At 38.1% G+C, this 18,569-nt stretch overlaps 4 protein-coding genes, 1 long non-coding RNA gene, 1 other non-coding gene and 1 pseudogene across 8 annotated transcripts; 4 read left to right on the top strand and 3 right to left on the bottom strand.

Moving 5' to 3' along the window:
* The first annotated feature begins 218 nt into the window (after positions 1 to 218).
* Positions 219 to 4,136, top strand: LOC110748559 (S-adenosyl-L-methionine-dependent methyltransferases superfamily protein). Of its 2 annotated transcripts, none has more exons than XM_088250485.1 (15): positions 219 to 514; positions 628 to 742; positions 870 to 981; positions 1,095 to 1,139; positions 1,263 to 1,330; positions 1,417 to 1,471; positions 1,581 to 1,660; positions 1,753 to 1,836; positions 1,911 to 2,024; positions 2,404 to 2,522; positions 2,621 to 2,742; positions 3,046 to 3,151; positions 3,249 to 3,402; positions 3,532 to 3,611; positions 3,851 to 4,136. In XM_088250485.1, exons 1-15 carry the CDS (start codon positions 330 to 332, stop codon positions 3,936 to 3,938), a joined length of 1,527 nt encoding a protein of 508 aa, XP_088106611.1. In that variant the 5' UTR covers positions 219 to 329; the 3' UTR covers positions 3,939 to 4,136. The 2 variants fall into 2 exon arrangements, with proteins under 2 accessions (XP_088106611.1, XP_088106610.1); XM_088250484.1 differs by having other exon boundaries at positions 222 to 514; positions 2,621 to 2,738; positions 3,018 to 3,151.
* Positions 4,016 to 7,469, bottom strand: CLC-B (chloride channel B). 2 transcript variants are annotated; one of them, XM_088250483.1, is made up of 6 exons: positions 7,267 to 7,469; positions 6,958 to 7,158; positions 6,657 to 6,834; positions 5,915 to 6,447; positions 4,562 to 5,698; positions 4,016 to 4,361 (listed from the first exon to the last, which is right to left on the bottom strand). In XM_088250483.1, the coding sequence occupies exons 1-6, from the start codon at positions 7,467 to 7,469 to the stop codon at positions 4,337 to 4,339; spliced, it is 2,277 nt and encodes a 758-aa protein (XP_088106609.1). In that variant the 3' UTR covers positions 4,016 to 4,336. The 2 variants fall into 2 exon arrangements, with proteins under 2 accessions (XP_088106609.1, XP_021823081.1); XM_021967389.2 differs by having other exon boundaries at positions 4,546 to 5,698.
* On the top strand, positions 4,652 to 7,056 carry LOC110764415 (uncharacterized). Its single transcript, XR_002527896.2, has 3 exons — positions 4,652 to 4,753; positions 4,822 to 6,830; positions 6,917 to 7,056. It is a non-coding gene; the product is annotated as an uncharacterized LOC110764415 (long non-coding RNA).
* A 1,302-nt stretch (positions 7,470 to 8,771) lies between the features above and the next one.
* TRNAH-GUG (transfer RNA histidin (anticodon GUG)) lies at positions 8,772 to 8,843 on the top strand. Its single transcript has one exon. It is a non-coding gene; the product is annotated as a tRNA-His (tRNA).
* A 265-nt stretch (positions 8,844 to 9,108) lies between these two features.
* On the bottom strand, positions 9,109 to 10,360 carry LOC110764456 (uncharacterized). The gene is made up of 3 exons (XM_021967443.2): positions 9,996 to 10,360; positions 9,840 to 9,915; positions 9,109 to 9,737 (listed from the first exon to the last, which is right to left on the bottom strand). The coding sequence occupies exons 1-3, from the start codon at positions 10,026 to 10,028 to the stop codon at positions 9,337 to 9,339; spliced, it is 510 nt and encodes a 169-aa protein (XP_021823135.2). The 5' UTR covers positions 10,029 to 10,360; the 3' UTR covers positions 9,109 to 9,336.
* A 3,059-nt stretch (positions 10,361 to 13,419) lies between these two features.
* Positions 13,420 to 14,921, top strand: LOC110764455 (uncharacterized protein At4g15970-like; annotated as a pseudogene).
* A 428-nt stretch (positions 14,922 to 15,349) lies between these two features.
* GHS1 (Ribosomal protein S21 family protein) lies at positions 15,350 to 16,618 on the bottom strand. Its single transcript, XM_021967442.2, has 2 exons — positions 16,101 to 16,618; positions 15,350 to 15,674 (listed from the first exon to the last, which is right to left on the bottom strand). The coding sequence occupies exons 1-2, from the start codon at positions 16,532 to 16,534 to the stop codon at positions 15,563 to 15,565; spliced, it is 546 nt and encodes a 181-aa protein (XP_021823134.1). The 5' UTR covers positions 16,535 to 16,618; the 3' UTR covers positions 15,350 to 15,562.
* Between the last annotated feature and the right edge of the window lie 1,951 nt (positions 16,619 to 18,569).

The raw sequence follows: 18,569 nt of genomic DNA on the forward strand, positions 1-18,569 counted from the left end.
TTTGGGTGTGTTTATAAATGGGTTTTGAGTGTGTGTAATGATGGATTTTGGGTGTGTTTATAAAGTGTTTTGGGTGTTGGGTTTTTTTATAATTTCAACCCCCATTTTGGGTGTTTTAGTGAAACTCCCAAACATAAAATAGAAACGCTGTTTATCTCGTTATCGTACGTAAACAACACATCCAAAACCGCACGTCAACACCAACACCACATTAAAAACCGCGAGTTTAATTACCGTGTTTCACGCTATTCTATCTACCGTTGAGACATTTTTCTCAGCCCTCTTTATTTGTTTATTATCCATTCCCGCCACAGAGCAACGGCGGAGCAATGCCTCTGTGCTTCCTCTCCGTACGTCCTCCTCCGCCTCCACTCATTACCTGCCACGTTTCCCCAAGCGCAGTGCGCGCTCCGCCTTCTGCTTCAGCTCCAGCAGCTCCTTCTCGCTCGTTAAGCCCCAACGCAAACCCTCCGCCCTCGCTAACCTGCGCCCTCCACTGCCCACACTTCGAATCGTAACTCTTTTCGACAACACCCTTTCAGTTTACTTTTTTTTTTTTTCCCACAATAATTATTATCTTTGCTTTAACTTTTTTATTTATTTTAAATTTGTTGCCTGGATATTCAGGTGCTCCGGGTGTACCCACGAGTTCAATCTCCACCGTCCGGTCATCATTGACGAGGCTACGGAGTTCTTCAAGGCCGTTGGAGTCTCAGATTTTACATTCGACAGTTGCAAACTGGTATTACTTAACAATTTGCCCCCTTAATTTCGTAAAGTGTAGGCCTTTTTTATAGAAAAAAATAAAAAATTATCTTCCTGGTATTACTTAGGGTTTTGAGTCTTGATATTATTTGGTGTGGTGCTAGTGGGGATGGAGGTGTCGTGCAAAATTAGCCGTTCGTGGTTCATCAGAAAACCCTCTGATTGGGCTTTATCAGGAGGGCACTCATAATGTAGTAGATATTCCTCAATGCAAAGGTCCCAAATTCCCAATCCTACTAACTTTTTAAATCATTGGATTAATTTTCAATTGTTTCTTTTGCAGTTTTTAATTTTGTTTAGTTTGTATTTTCTTTTTTCTGTTTTTTCAGCTCATCATCCAAGTATTAATGCCGCGGTGGAGCTGCTTAAACAAGGTCCTTTTCAGTTATTAAAACTCAATGTTACCTGTTATATTTTGTTTTCTTCTTTGTTTATTTGTTTCTTTTTCCGGTTTTTGAGTGTTGAATTATTTTTGTACTTCTTTATATAATTTTCAGGTATTACTGAACTAAGCATTGAGCCATATGATGAAGATGAGGGAACGGGTGATTTACGTTATGTGCAGGTGAGATTCAAGATAATGAAGGTGTACATGGAAAATATGCTAGTAAGTTGTAATTTTCTGGTAACTCAATTAATGGTGGTGTGCAGATGGCCGTGACAACACATGATACATCTCTTCCTGCCTCCGAAAGATATAAAAATGGTTAGTAGCTGAATTCATTATAATTATGTGAGTTTTAGAATCAGATTTTCTGTAATACGCAAAAATTGATCTTAAATCTAACTAATGTTTAAGTTATACTTCCTTCTAGGTAAAGTGCAGGTAGCTTTAGTATGGAACTCAAGAAATGAAAATTCCCCGAATTCAGAAAAACTGAATGCCTTGGCTAATGTGAGCTAGCTACTTCATTTTATTTTGCTGTTGTAAATCTTATCTTTTAAAGAATTATATTTGAAATCTATGGTCTGTATACTTGTTTCCAGTTTATATGGAGAAATGGCGGGACAAGAAGCAAAGTCAATCTGGTTCACTCTGTATGGGCCAACTTTCAGACATCAACAAACAATGTGAGTCCAAAGGGTTATTTTTAGTCATTTTATTACATGATCTTGAATTTACATATGTTTACCTGGTGATGCAGATAATTTTTGGGAATAGATGGAGACATCTTTTAGGAGAAAGAGACTTCTGGGAACATGTTGGAGGAATTGATATCTCCTTGGCTCCATCCAGTTTTGGCCAAGCAAACACACGGGTATTTTAATCTTATTTTCTAACTACTGAAATGCATAAATTTTATTTTCATTAACATCAACTTCCATCACACTGTGAGCTTAGAAATTAAAGCCATATAAACCACTGTAAATGTAAGGGTAGAAGAAGAAAAAAGAAAAACAAAAGACCCTTAGAATGCACATATATTATGATATAGTTGTTATTCAGGGTATAATTGGATCCTGAAGGAATCAGAATTTGAAACATGTAAAAGAAGGAATCTTCGGTTTAACATCTAACCATCCTGACTGGAACCTGTTTTCTGAAACTTGATTATGGAAAATCATACCTTCTTAATTTTACATTTCTTGAAAAAGTTTCTACTCTATATCACCTGGTCTAATGCTACTTCATCCCAGGCTTTTGATACCTTGCTTCGGAAGTTACAAAGGTATGTCCCTCAAGGATCATCTGTTGCTGACTTGTATGCAGGAGCTGGTGTAATTGGATTATCATTAGCTGTGACAAGAAAATGCAGGCAAGAATTGGGATAATTTGAATGTATAAAACCTCAAAAGTTCAGTCTTTATTTTTAAATATAAGACATTCTGATATGGAATTATTATTGTTTTCTAGGTCTGTTAAATGCATCGAGATTAACAAAGAATCAAAACTATCCTTTGAGAAGACAGTTGACCGCCTGCCAAACTTAGTAGATAGCAGTATCAGCTGGCATCTTGCAGATACTTCTAAAGTTGGTAACCCCTTGAAATTTTTTATGTATATATCTTAAATTTTTACCTCATAGTAGAGATCTCTGTTTTCTTCAGGTTTAGATGTTAAATATGGCGATAATTTGTTAAAGAGAAAGTATGAGAATAAATTTTAAATTATTATTTAGTATGTGAATTCTTCCGAATTTCATGTTTATATTATAATGTATACAAAGCAATTTTCAAGGTTTCTCCGTTATTGTTCCTTTATGATTTCTGCTGAATAGTTGGGTTTGTAATATTTCTCACATATAAACTAGGAACCTCTTTCTTGGATCATGGGATCAGATGTACTTGTTGTGGATCCTCCTAGAAAGGGACTGGATGCATCTCTTGTTGATGCATTGCGGAGTATATCTTCAGCCGAGTATAAAGCTAAGTCATCCTCAGAGAGGTTAGACCCTTTCTACATTCAAAATATTGAAGTCAAGGACCTCACTGGTGGTCCTAGTGGAAAGTAATTAGTTCCAATAATTTATATGTCAACTCAGTTCAAGCTCAAAAGAAAAGGATGAGAAGAGACCATGGATGCTCCGTGCAAGAGAAGCTTCAGTTCATATTGGAAGCAAAATAACTTCAGAGGATAGCAAAACATTGCCTCGAACCCTTATTTATATTAGTTGTGGATGGGAAAGCTTCAAAGAGGTATAAATTGGTTGCTACAAAGTTCCATGAAATAATTATATTCTGCTCTGATTATCCAATCCCGTCTTGGTCTGGTTTGACTGTCACCATTTTTTACCTCTACGTAATTTGGGATTGATTTTTCAACAGGATTGCGAGTTGTTATTGTCTAGCAAGGCATGGAAGTTGGAAAAAGCCCACGGATATAATTTTTTCCCTGGAACCCAGAGGTATATATCAGTTTCTATTCTTTAACCCCCTTGTTTCCAACGTATGATGCATCTTATTACAATTAAATTGCATGGATATGCATATATACTATAGTTTCTTTCAAGATTTCCCGCATTTCATTCAGACGTTGTATTGCTAATTCCATCATCTTTGCATTTAATACATCTTTTTGCTTTCCAGTTTCTTTTTTGCTAAGTTTTCCATGACAAGTTTTTATTTATTTTTTCCATGATTGCAGCATCGAGGTTTTAGCTGTGTTCAAGAGGGGCCAAGGTGTCAGCCTAAAGAAAAAGAAATTAGGAAAGAAGAAGAAGAAACGCTTGTGAAGAATTTTCAATGTTGTATTTTGCTGGGGTTATTACTAGAAGAAGAGTAGGATAATCTATCTAGTAGAGTGAGAAAATAACAAAACCAATACCTCTGTGTTGTTTTCCCTTTTGAAGAAAGGAATTTTGTTCATCATCAACTGAGACATGTGTGATATGAATAGTTACAAGTGAATGAAATTGCAGATTGTTGTGTTACCTGACTCCTTTGGAATTGGATGAAAGAATAAATAATTGAGTAAAAAATAATAATAAAGAAAGCGATGTCTTGCATCAGGAAAGCTGCTAGTTCCGTTGGTTGAGGAGAAGACGTTTTCAGTTCCCCTTCTCTCTGCTCGTGGTTTTCGTGAGATGTGGAAAGGCATTCAAAATGTTGTAGGCTATTAAATCCTGCCTGGTTAAGATCCCAACCACGGGAGGCACCTATAAATGGAGCACACGTTGAGGTTAGTGATATTGGCCTTTCCAAATTTTAGTGTATAACGAACGACCATCTTGAATAAATTTGCTAAATGTACTGAATAAATATGCTTAGGTGTAAGTAAGTTGTAACTCTAGTTAACAAGTGCATGGTGTTTAGTAAAATGAGAATGCTTGATCAAATTACCCCAGCTGCTTCATACTTTGGCACAATGAGCAAATGGCGGAGTCCCAGTTGTCTGAAAAGCACCATAGCTTTTGCTACTGACATGCTTTCCATCACTGTATAAGGTGTTGTATTGGTGAGGGGATGCAGATCTACATACATCTCCATTTCTTCACTTGTCACAGCCACCTCCTCGATCTTTCCTTCCCTCTCAGCCAACTCAACCCAGGTAAATTTCTCTCTCACTTCCCACTCCTCTGTTCTTCTTTTCTCTCTTTGAAACCATTTCTTCTTCAGCACATGAACAAGGTGAGCTCGAAGGATTAGTCCATGTACTTCTGTTGCCCCAACGGCCAATCCTACTGGTGGCACCACTCCATCATCTATAACAGGGAAACCATTGTGTGTGGTGTTTCTCAGGACCTCCACAATACTTTCCACCGTTTCAATTCCACGAAGGGTGACTACTGGCAGCTTGGCATCAGCAAGCTCACCTACGGTCAGATTCCTCATCCATGGTTCTGGATGTGCATCCAAGAAAGGCAAACCTTTTAAATGCAGTATAATCTCATAGATGCTTGGGTTGAAGCTGTCTCCTACTGTTTTGGCAATTAGGAGGACAATCATTGTTATGGGTAGTAAGAGGAGGTTGTTGGTGAGCTCAAGAAATATGACACATAGTGAAACTGTCATCCTCATTGATCCTGCCATTAGAGAAGCTGCACCAAGAACAGCAAAAAGCCCCTGGTCAATGTTCGTATAGGATTTCATGGCGATACCAAGCATGCGGCCATAAGCTGACCCCATAAGGATGATGGGGAGGAACAGTCCAGATGGCACAGCAATTCCAAATGTAAACAATGCTAAGATGCAATAAAGTGCGAAGAAGATTAGGAGGGAGATAGGATGGTATTCGGTGGATGTGGTAGTCGAGAAGATGTTTCGAACTGCATCATCATTAGTGGCAAGGAGAAGAGTAGCCAGGTCATTGTAGTGGCCATCTGGGCAGTTGAATTTTTTGAAGTTTCCAGACCCTGCATTGGTGGGGCAGACAGACTCTGCAAGAGAGGAATCACAGGGTGTGCATTCGACGAGGAAAGGGAGACCATATAAGCATGCAGAGGTAAAGAGTGATACACTGAGACTGAGGAGGACCTTGTGAACTTTACCCTTCCTGCCAAGAGAGTAATTCAAGAAGTAATTATTACTATCAAGTTGACATCACATTGTGTTAGTTGTCAAACATGGAATAACCATTTCTCTCAGATTACAAAAAGCACGGTCAGCTGAGTATATTCTGGTGTTGGCTTAGCTTTGCAAGGTTACTTTACATCCTAAAATCCGTTTATGTTTATGACTACAAGATTGAAGTTTGGATTAGGTTGCTTACTGATTTATGAGATTGTATAGTCTGAGGATCTTGTGGAGAAGAAAGTTGTACAGGCTTCCCAATACTCCACCAATAATGCCAATTACAACTACGGGGATGATATCCATCATATGGTACGTCACAGTAACAGTGCTTACATCGAACATGATAAGCCCTCCTTTTCCAAAAAGCCCACATCCCCCGGAATTGCATATTTCAATGAAAGTTCTAAGCACCACGACCACAATGGCTGTGCTGAAGAAAGTTCTCCAGAGAAGGGCACTCCTCCACCATGTTGCCACCTCTTCAAGAGCAAACAGTACGCCACCCACAGGGGCTCGGAAAGCTGCACATACCCCAGAGGCAGCGCCACAAGTAATGAGATCCCGGCGGTCACGGTCATTATTGAAGTAGCGGAGCCAGCGCCATTTGATACGGTGATTGTCAGGTCCCCCTTGGCCTAGTAAGGAAGCAATGCAGCTTCCAATGTGCACTAGAGGTCCTTCTTTTCCAAGATCTAGGCCTGCAGAGACAGCCCCAATGCTTCCGATTATCTGCAACATGAAAGTTTATCATGCCACTTAGCTTTATACATAGAAGAAATTAAGTAAAATCTCTCGTGTACTGTGTTAAGCAGTTTTATTATTTAGCTTTCTTTTCTTTTTCAATATCGTAACTGATTCTAATTTTAAGAGTAGTTTAATAGAGCAGTCACTTACTGAAATTATCTTGAGACATTTTCAATTTTAAAAAGCCAACCCACCTTGACAATCATTGTTGTAGCACCAAACATATTGGGAGTGTCCACTCCGTTTAGATAAGCTTTGATTTCAGGTATACCAGGTCCGGCCGCAGTGGGTGCAAAACACACGCAGAGAACGGAAGCAACAGTGGTCAGTAGGAGATTGGCCCCAGCTAAATAGATGAACCCCATGAGGTACCTACACCACATAATTCCCACACATTGTTTTTGTTGTCACAGAGAATTGAACAGACTATAATATGAGATTTTGATTGACGTAGGTGAATATAACATTGAGAGTGTGGTTAGGAATGCAACAAACCTTTCTTTCTCTATGAAACTAACTGCGGCAAGAAGCTTGTAGCCAGCAATATTCTCAACTGCAAGGTTAATGAGGGTGGCAATTATACCAGTTAAAAGTCCAACAAGGAAGGCGAGAATCCATTTCAAGAATATATACTGCAAGACTTGGACTTTGGATCTGCTTCTCCAGTCATGCTTAAAGAGATCATTCTCGTTGATCCTGCATCAAACCAACTCCAATTCAATGTGAGGATGAAGAGAATAAGGATTTAGCATTTGGGAGTTGCTTTCAAGTGAAACTTGAAATGGGATGTGTGTTAGTTCTTACTCATAGTCCAAGCTCTCTATGTAGGAGACTTTTGCTCCAACTATAGCCAGTGGACTGGAAGAGAGTGTCCGGTTTCTCCGGAGGAGTGGTTGACTCAGTGAAATGCTTTCTGGATCTCTTTCTTCCCCATCATTAGATTCTCCTTGCATGTTGAGAGGAATTGCAGCTGATTCTGCTGCACATTGGTTTGAATTTTCCTCCATCGAGCTAATGGAAGTTGCAGAGAGAGAGAGAGAGAGAGACAGCTACTCTTACTTGCTACGAATGTTAGATTGGCGAGAAGCTGTCATGCAGTCTATCCGTATATCTTTATAAATAAATACACTGTACACACATATATTGACACTAGTTCGTTTTTGTACATACATGACAATAGTGGCATTACTCTATATAATACATATACGATGGCATCTCTCGTCCAGTAATAAAAGGCCAAGACTTATCGTCCTGTATATGTTTTTTTGGCTACCTATCTGAATCCTTACTAGTAAATACTAAATGATAGGTTAGGAAGCTTGGACGTTTTGTAATGATGATTCAAGTAAAGTCACATAACACATTGCTATCAATTGTTATTATCAATGATATGATCATCCATTTTTCTTGAATTGAAGAATATTTGTGGATTGTTTTATAATAATCTGCACAAATGAGTTGCATTTGAATCTACGCAATTGATTTTGGGGCACATGATTGATAGCTACGGATTTGACATGACTCGTGCATTTCTCTAAAACTTTGGACAAGTTTCACACAAATTATTATGTTGTCAACGTCTGGCGAATCAGCAATCTGCCACCTCGTTCTCTAGACAGATAGGCACAAAATGCGAGAGCCACTTGGGGTAGAGCACGTGTCAACATCTGATCATCATCAGATCGCAGAGATCAACGGTGCGCTTGAGATGTGGCCTTTGGGGTGATTCAAAAGCCAGTTTATCCATTGTATTGTATGTATCATTAATATAATATGTGATTTGCATTTGTATAAGTTGTTGTCGGACCCATGGACAATAACAATTTGGTATTCTTCATGTTCCGCCGAGTTGGACCAGCAATGTTCCGGAATACGCAGGTTGCCATGCCATGTGTAGCTGGATGTGGATGCCTTCTTCACCACCCATCCTATTGAAATTTGTAGCTTGCTCTTCTTTTTTCGGGCGTAGTCCAATGATTTGCAGACCAGTGGATCTCAAATTCAAACGCTTATGACACCTTAATAATGTATGTGAGAGAAATCTCACCTTTTTTTTTATTTTATAATTTAGAATATTACTTATATTATAAATAAATAAATAATCATTTTAGTTTTTTGCGTGATCTAAAATAATCGAGGCCCTGGTTTTCGAAAGCAGATCCAGATCAACAACAAAGTAAATGAGCTTGGCCCACTTGGCCAATAGTCAGATTCTGGATCTTCATGTGTTTACCAAAGGCACGGATGTCTACATAACGTAAACTACAGAAACAGCTATATATCATGTTGAGAGCCTCTATAATCAACTTGTGGCTGTAGTTTAGTGGTAAGAATTCCACGTTGTGGCCGTGGAGACCTGGGCTCGAATCCCAGCAGCCACACAACTACCATTTTCCTTTTTTCCAATTTGGTGTTATGTTAAGGTGTACTATTGGTATTTTTGGTAGCTCATCCCATATCTCAAAGTATTTGAACCAGCTTGGATTTTTCAATTAATTTGTTGGAGTTTCTTTATAGATGATGTCGAGTTCCACACAATTAATCAAAACATCATGTCCTTAGCAAAAATATATATAGATGATGTCAATTACAGTTCAAGTCTACACTCTTCAAAAACATTGAGACAAGTACACTCAAACCATGACTTCTTTTAATTATAAATATATGTAGAACAACTCCGTTCAAATTTTTTCAACATTCTCCTTTAATAATCGGAGAGTCGCAAACCAAATTAAACCCCTTAACAACTCCCAAATATTGGAGAAGAAGGGAAAAACCAAACTTCATAACCCACATTTTATATGTAGTGGGAATCATATATGTAATATTAAAACGCCAACCCTAAATCCACGGCATTTTAAATTCAATAGCTGATCACATGATGGTGCATTGGGTGTCCGGATCATAAAACGGGTGAATCTCCATCCGCGGGGGTGGCTGTGGAAAACTCAGTGGTTGCGCCGTCTGCTCATAGTAATTAGGGTAGTACCGTTGATGATGGTAGGGATCTGTTGCTATATGGGAGGAATTACCTGTTCCATTGGGATTATAATATCCGTAATCATGATTATTATAATAACCCTGCCCATAACCATGTCCATTTCTGTAATTAGCAACAGGCTTTGCCGTGTAGAACTGATGCTTATATCCTGAGTCAATCCTAAGCAGCTCTGCATGCTTCCCTGATTTTGATAATAACTTGAGAAGGGTGTCCGGCTCGATTGTGCCCGAAACATGCGCAATCCCGGCTTGTGCATCAATGGTGTAAGACACCCCTAATAACAAATCAGACGATTAATTTAGTGATTAAGATTCAAGAACAACGAGATTAACACAAAAGCAATTGTGCAAATCAGGCGATTAATATACGTACGTACCCTTGATTTTGCTCAAAACTTTGGTCATGGTCTTATGCCATCCAGGGGTGCTGGTATCCAATTTCAATTGACAACTCTACAAAATCATTTTGACAAAAAAGATTTTTAAAAAAAACTTGGAAATTAAGAACAGGGAGGGAGATAAACGACACTAACCATGAAACCAGTATTGCCATCGGACTCCGACATGATGAGAGAGAAAACTAAATTATGGTCGTAAACGAGTTGAGGAAAGTGTCTGCTTCTTGGTGTGTGCACTTTTCTGGTTTAAAACAGAGCTAACGTTGGGTGTTTAAATAGAGAATTAGTAGGTCGGGCCTCTAGAAAATATGGGGAATGATTTGTCGGGAATGTTTTGCATTAATTATGATCACTAATTAACCAATCAATCAAACACATTTCAAATTCAACCGGTGATTTCAAACTATTTCTCTTCTTTTTGTTATCCCTCATGAGATTCAACCAGGCGAAGATCTCTGAGAAGAAAATTTTCCATTTGGAGGATCACTCCATATTTCTGCATGCTAAAAAAACTCTAGGATTTGGAGATATCTCATTCTCACTCCCACAAAAAATATAAGGTAGGTTTTCTAGGAACCCTACCATCAATGCACCAAATGAGAAAATTGGTTTAGGAAAATGTCTAAAATGTAAGGGATCCACTTCCTATATAAGGTTAATATATATAGTATTTATTAGGTCCGTCTAATTCTCCGCAACAGTATAAGGTTAATATATAAAATATTATTTTAGGTAAAGATTTGCAAGAATGGATTTCTATTTGTCAGTTACTCATTTTTTCTTTAATAAAATACCATCCGCCTTTCTCTAAAAATAAATTAGTGTAGGACAATGTTTTCGATCCCCAGTTACACTTGCAAGTTTGAATCCGAGTCCTTTCCTAAGGATTGATAACACTTTTATGCCAAGTTTTATTGTAAATTATGTAATGCTTAATAACGTTTTCTCTTTGAATATATCTCTGTGAGTGAGATCATAATTTATAAATAAAAAACGAGATTAATGAAATGATTTTATCAGTCACAATAAGACTAACGATGAGGCATTTGACATGCAAGCCAACTGCGGTGAAAGTATTGAAAGTGAGGTCCATGATCCCAAGCTTACCCTAGATTTGCATAATATTGTCTTCATGAAGAGCCCTTCACAAAATGCATAATGGGTAAGAATTTGCCTATACATAATTAATTCACCTAATAAATGTTTTTACGCAGGATTTTATGGTTGGATCAGCTTCATATATGAATTTATTGAGACCTTAGTATATCTTTTGGTGAAAAGATTAAAAACTAAATAAATTAAATTGAGACCTTAGTATTTTATTTTTAATCAAACCTCAAGGACTCATTTATTAAGAAACAAATAAGACGGGGCACGGAACCTAATTCCGACTCATACAATCAATCATAAGGGCGTCTTGAATAAAATTAGGGGCACCTCTACCCAAATAGACGGCTTCTCTTCACACAACCAGGTCTAGCCGGTCTATGCACAACGCAATTGGCTTCTCCAGGAATAAACTGAAACAAGACTCCGGCACCTGAAGCAATAGGGTCTTAATATCTTCATAGATTCTTGAATCTTCCCAGTATAGACATATCATAGCCTCCTCTTTGTTTAGCTGACACCACCACAGAGGAGTCAAGTGAGACCTTAGTATTTAGCATCAAAATATATACAAGAAAGGAACTATTCTAGTGCTCCATTTCCATACACATGTCTTCGCATCCCATCCCAAAAAATGCAAAACTTGGAAGCAGCACCAAACTAGTCTTCTGTGTGAGGGAATTCATTTGACTTGAAATTAGAAGAAATAACAAAAAAAATACCCAAAAAAGTGAAGACTTTGTAAGATTCAAATATAATGTCCATTACGATTCTACATTATTCTCCTCAAAAAACCGGAGAAATCGCAAAATATGAACTCGGACATGCCCTTAAAAATTGGGAAGAAGGGAAAAACAAAAATTCCAAACACAAGTAGTAGAAACCAAAAAACCAAGCATCCTATAATCTATGTAACATTTTGCGTTTTAAATTAAGGTCATTATTGAGTGATCAGAGAATGGAGCATTGGGAGTCTTCCGGCCGCGGCCGCGGCCGATGGTAGTGGTGTACGTGGTGGGCTGTTGTTGTTGCAAGGGTTCTATCTTGAGTGCGATCGTAATTAGTCCCATTACCATTTCCATGTGTGTTGTAAGTGTCAACAACAGGTTTGACACCAGAGAAGTGATAATGTTGTCCAGAATGAACTCTCAGCAGCTGTGCATGCTTCCCTGCTTTGGCAAATAACGTCAGAAGGGTGCTCGGATCCACCGTCCCCGAAACACATGCTATTCCGGCTTGTGCATCAATGGTATAAGATACTCCTTCATTAATTATAATCAAAATTGAATTAAGTCATAAAAAACAATAGTATTAGTATTTTTTTTTTATACAAGCGATAGTCTAAACTACTCTAATGTATAATGTATGAGGAGGTGGACTCAAACTTTGGGGGCAAAATCACTGCCCTGACCAACTGACCTAACTCACATATGCATCTTTTTATCCATATAGTATATAGGAAACAAGCATGCTTACCACTGACATTCTTCAAAACTTTGATCATGGTCTTATGCCATCCAGGGGAACGGGTATCCAATTTCAATTCACAAGTCTACAAAACCATTTTGACAAAAAAAATTAAAACAAATAACTTGGAAATTAAGAACAGGGAGATAAACGACACTAACCATGAAACCAGTATTGCCATTGGACTCCGACATGATGAGAGAAAACTAAACTTTGGTCGTAAAAGAGTGTAGAAAAAGTGTCTGTTTCTTGGTGTGCACTTTTCTGGTTTAAAAACAGAGCTAGCGTTGGGTGTTTAAATAGAAAATTAGTAGGTCGTTCCTTCCTCTAGAAAATTAGTGAAATGATCACTAATTAACCAATCAATCAAACACTTTTTAACCGGTGATTTCAAACTATTAATGTTAGTTTTATGGTAAATCTGTTCTCTTCTTTGTCTTAACCAGGCGAAGATCTCTGGGAAGACAATTTTCCATTTGGAGGATCTCTCCATATTTCTCCAGACAAAAAATCTCTAGGATTTGGAGATATCTCATTCTCATGGCTAACAAGTTGCTACATTTATGACTCTACAAGATCCCACAACACCATTTTCTTCACAATTTTGCGTTAGATTTGAAATGTGAGCATCAATTGTTTTAGCTTGGTGACCTTATCCATGATCTGCTATAATTAATATTTCTCGAGCGATTCTTGGGTCTCACCACTTGTATACATCTATGTGTCTAACTCTCGGGAACGTTACGTGAGGAAAATGTTTGTATACAACTAGGGTTAAGGTAGATTTTCTCGGAACCCCACCATCAATGCACCAAGTGAGAAAATTGGTATAGGACAATGTCTAAATTGTAATGAATCCACTTCCTATATAAGGTTACTATAGTATTTATTAGGTCCATCTAATTCTCCGCATCAGAGAGACAGTTTTAAAAGCTTACTCTTCTTTTTTAATATAAATGATTATTTTAGGTAAAGATTTGCAAGAATGGATTTCTATTCCACCCTTAACTCCGGCATTATTGAGTACGGAAAAATTCTATGGGATCTCCACCGTCGACTGAGAGATATGAAACAATATCGGTATCTTCCTCTAATAGCTTTTTCAGCTCTAGTGCTCCTATGCATACTTTTGAAAAATTCTTCTCAACCAATTGGAACCACCCACGACGCATCGCTTCTCAAATTTCAACCGGTATATGCTTCTTATTAATTATTTCTCTTTCATTAATCCGTGTACGTGATATAATATTGGTGGATGAATGATATGAATGAGTTTGTTACTAGAACCCAGAAAGCGCAGAGTTGGTGGAAGTTTTGAGGAAAGCATCGATGGCAGACAGAACGATCATACTTACCATTGTTGAGGAGGTCTGGACTGGTCCTGGCTCTGTTCTTGATCTCTTCCTAGAGAGCTTTCGGATTGGCCAATGTTGAGAGTATTTGTCCCACATTGAAAAGTTAAGGGACCTAGCCTGGGTTTATAAGGAGTTGGGCTACTCACCCCATTGCCAATTAGTTTTGGGGTGGAACCTCAACTTTCTTCATGGTATCAGAGCAAGGCTTCACGTGTTGGGCCCAACGGCCACACGTGCTCCCGCCACCAAATATGTATTGTCCACGTGTTAGGCTTGAAAGTTCGCCACATGTGCGAGGGCGTGTTGAGAGTATTTGTCCCATATTGAAAAATTAAGGGACCTTATAAGGAGTTGGGCTACTTCCCCCAATACCAATTGGTTTTGGGGTGGAACCTCAACTTTCTTCAGCCAAGAGACCAAATGGCTCTTGAATCACTTGATCATTGTCACTGTAGGCAGGCAAGCATTTCAGTACTGCAAGTCCCTGCATCCCCATTGCTTCCAGCTCACAGTCGGGATAGACATGACCTGCTACATAAAGTGCTTCAACTAGGCTACAATCTTGTTTTCACAGTAAGGTTTCTTGTTCCTTGTGTGATGGTTGAAATCAAGATTGGTCATGCAGATCGTAATTGAAACTTAACTTGGCAGCAGGAGGTGGATGTTATGTGGTTCAGAAACCCAATACCACACTTCAACCCCCAAGATGAAGTCACAATTCCATGTGATCTCGAACCGAAAGATGGAAGCAATAAACAGGATAGGGGGCTCTTTTATGTGAAATCGAATTATATATCAGTCGAATTCTTCAATTACTTGAAATTGGTCGGGGTCCTATACCCAACACTCCTTCTGAATCTCTCTGTGAGATTGCAACAGAACAGGAGATTATGGAAATGCTTGGAATGCACATAAAATTTCTTGATAAAGCTTACTTTGGTGGATTTTGTCAGCCACTTAAGAGCAATAGTGAAGTTTATACCATGCAATCAAACTGCTGTGAAAAGATTGAAAGTAAGGTCTATGATCTAAAGCTTGTCCTAGATGATTGGAGCAACTTCACGGACAATCATCAAATAATAGCTTGGGGACATTGTCTTCATGGAGAGCCCCAGACAAATGCATCCAATAAGAATTTGCTTATTGCTGCTACATTCAGTTTACTTGCAGAGAATTAATCATGATCAAAATTCTGGATTCAATTCTTACATGCAATGAGGGATTCCATTATTTTCACAATTAGGTCAAGGGAGCAGGGATCAGTATTTATCAAGTATTTCTCCATAATGCTAGGCTTTTATGGTTGAGCTTCATATACATTTCAGTAAAAAGAGAAAATTAAAAAAGGTGAGAAACTTTATGTAAAACTGAGAATGAAGGCTACAGCATTTATCTATTTGAACTTTTCTAGTGCTCCATACACATGTTTTCATGTCACATACCAAGTACTTCAGAACTTGGAAGCAGCAACAGAGAGTTCTTGAATTTATCTTTTATTTAAGCTTCAATGGTGGAAGATTGCAATTTGGCATATACATGGGGGAAAAGGCGGCAACACAATTAGCCAGATAAAAGCATCGCAATTAACACAAATTATCCGCATACAGAAGCACGAATGAAGAATCATAACATTATAAAAATTACGATAGAAAACAGATTTTGCTTGAAGTCAATCGAAGAACTGAATACAACTCTTATGCAACTTACATGGACCAAAGCCTCTCTACATCAAGGGTAGATATTCCTACAAATCAAAGGATGCACAGAATGTGGTCAATAGGGTATGTCTCCTTGAGGTAGATCCCAGTTATCGCCGTCATCATCGCTCTTCTTGGTTTCAGGGACTTCTGGCTTCTGCTGAAAAGGTCTTGAAAAGGGACGCCGGCTGATAAAAGACACGAGCATTCAATAATCATTTTCAACGGGGGAGAACTAACCAAAACAAGTCATTCAAGTCTGTTTGTGATTTGTTAGTCATATGTTTTACACACAGAACGATTGGATTGTTAGGGATTAAAGAACCCACATTCAACAATTACAAAACACATTTTACATTGTTTCACAGAGCAAAGATATGACATGTTCTTCTCAGCTACAATGCATAAGTTCAAATCTTTTTTTCTCTCGATTTCAAAGGTTGAACATTTGTATCTTAATTTAAATTCAATTATCTAAACTAAAGCTACCAAACAATCATAAAAAATGAGAATAATCAACTTCCCTTCCACTCTTTCCTATTTCCTCAATTTCCCGAGCAACCAAAAAAAGAAATGTGACGAAAAGCAGGAAAAAGCCCAGAAGTAAAAGAGACCTTCTTTTGTTGCGCTTAGCAGCGTCACGCGTCCTGCGCTTCTTCTCGTCTTGCTTGTTCTCAAAGTACCTCCTCCTCTTAGTTTCTTGAATAAGACCGGCCCTCATGACCTCTCTCCTGAACCTGTTGATCAGCCTCTCCTCGGGTTCGTTGTCGTCCACAATAACTTGCACATTGTAGGCCGACTTAAAGAAGAGGGTGTTGGCATAAGCCAGAGAGGGGCATATCACAGACTCTACAGAAGAAGAAGAAGAAGAAGAAGAAGAAGGGCCATAAGCAGAGGGACCCACTTGAGCCATCAGTGGGGCCACCCCATCTCCGGTCTTCTGGGTCTGTAAAATAGGGAGCTGGGTCGGTGGGGTTTTGGGTTGTGATGGTAGCTTTGAGGGATTGAGGAAGGAGAACAAGTTGCAGAGAGAGGATGAGGCAGCCATGGATTACTTTGTTGATTGGAGTGATAAGAATTGTCGACCTTCTGATTTTGGTGTTATCTTCTTTTCCGGTTTTTTTTAACTCTTTTTTTTTTTTTTTTTGAGAGGGATAGGATAGACAGAGTGGTCAGTGTGAGATTAGCTTGATAGAGTTGGGCCTGTCGATTTTTATAATACATCAATGTGTTTGATGGACTTCAAACTTGGACCAAAAGTCCTAGTCAATCACTTGGGAGTTAGACCTGATATTGTAGAGGCCCAGTTCAAAAAAGTGACCGTAATGTTTTGTGCCTTACCTTTTTTTTCTCATATAAGCGATATTGGGGGAAAAGGGAATTAAACCTAGGACCTCTAATGCATATATAAATATTCTTAACCACTAAGTCCCTTACATTTCGTGCCTTAAGTTGAGTTGGAAGTTGTAATGTTGTCATAGTAAATAGGATGAGTTTAGGTTTTTGTTTGATTGATAAATTAATTTTTTGTATGAAATAGTAGAACCTGCCTGGGTTGGAGCCTAGCTTGGCTCCCATTTCTGGTCATACTGAATGGTCATCATTTATGGGAAGTGATTATAGTGGCCAATCCAATAACAATATAGAAAGATTTAGGCACTCTTCTTCTTTTCCACTGTTCTTCTTTCTGTCATGTTATTGTCAAGGGCAAGGTTTATCATTTTTTTATCTGGAAATAATATATTGAACCTTTTGTTTTGTCCCAGCTTCTTCTGATACTATGAGCTTGTACAGTATGCTTACAAACTGCCATATATGTCGATTTCAAAAAAGAAAAGAAACAAATCTTGGGAGATTAGAAAGAAAATGAAGGCCAGTATGGAGGAGACTGTTTGTTGCAGCCGTTGCCTCTGCACAGCATCAGAAGGTCTTTGTAGTTGCGCTGCGTCGGTCTGTCTGTTCTCCATCTCCCAACCTATAGCCGATATACTAGACTCTATAATATTATTATTAATAACCTTCGAATGATATATATATATATATATATATATATATATATATATATATATATATATATATATATAGATGTTGATGCTTTAATTCTCATTTTTCTAATGATTGGCATATATTATGGATTATGGAGGCCACGTTAGTAAGTATTTGGTGCTCTTAAAAAAAGCAAAATCTGACGGTTGCTTTTCAAAGAGACATCCCTTCCCCAGTATGCACTGAGCTCAATGCTGAGCTATTTGTGTTTTGTGATGCAACAATGGAAGGAATGCATGAATGAATAACGAATTAATATCTTACTCTTTTTTTTTTCTTCCTTGTTGACAAAGCGATATTCTAAACAACTCTAATATATGGAGAGGGAGATTGAACTTGGGTGTACAAGGCGGCGGGAACATACTTAGTTACAAAAAATGATAATTAACTTCGTCAAGCAACCAATCACTTTAATATATCTTACTTAGTTACAAGCCCGCGTTACAAGAGTCGAGAAAGATTGAATCAAGCAACTAGCAGAGTTTGAACCCACTTATTACTCATCTGTCATGTTCGAAGCAATTCATGCCACGTGCATCCCCCAACTGTTGGTATAAAAGAAATCCTCTTTTTACTGTTTGATTAACTTAATCTCTAGTTGAAGAGGTTACATAGTGCTAATTATAGGTTAAACCAATGAAAAGTGTAACTAGTGTTGTGTTAATAGGAACTGGGTAGGTTGCTGATGATTATGGCTTTCCTTTTCTTTCTTTTTCACTAAAAAACCAAGGGCTGAAAGCTGATTAGGCTTTCCTCTGCTTGGTTTGCTTTTTCTCATATTTATATATGTTTATGATAACAATACAACCTTTGGAACAAAAATGCTAACCTATGCGATTATGACTCTGAAACTGTATTATAATAGGAAAGGTAAATCCCATGGCACTAATCAGTGGAGAGACAACACAAAACCTTTGATTAAAGAATAGATGGAGTTGCAGAAGAAGAAAAGAGCACCTAAACCTAAACAGAAATTATTAATATTATTAATATCGAAATGGACATCCACTTTGATAGGTTTGTTTGGGGCCTGGCAG

The sequence above is a fragment of the Prunus avium genome, chromosome 3 (assembly GCF_965620075.1).
Source record: "Prunus avium chromosome 3, drPruAviu1.hap1.1, whole genome shotgun sequence".
Classification (NCBI taxonomy): Eukaryota; Viridiplantae; Streptophyta; class Magnoliopsida; order Rosales; family Rosaceae; genus Prunus; species Prunus avium.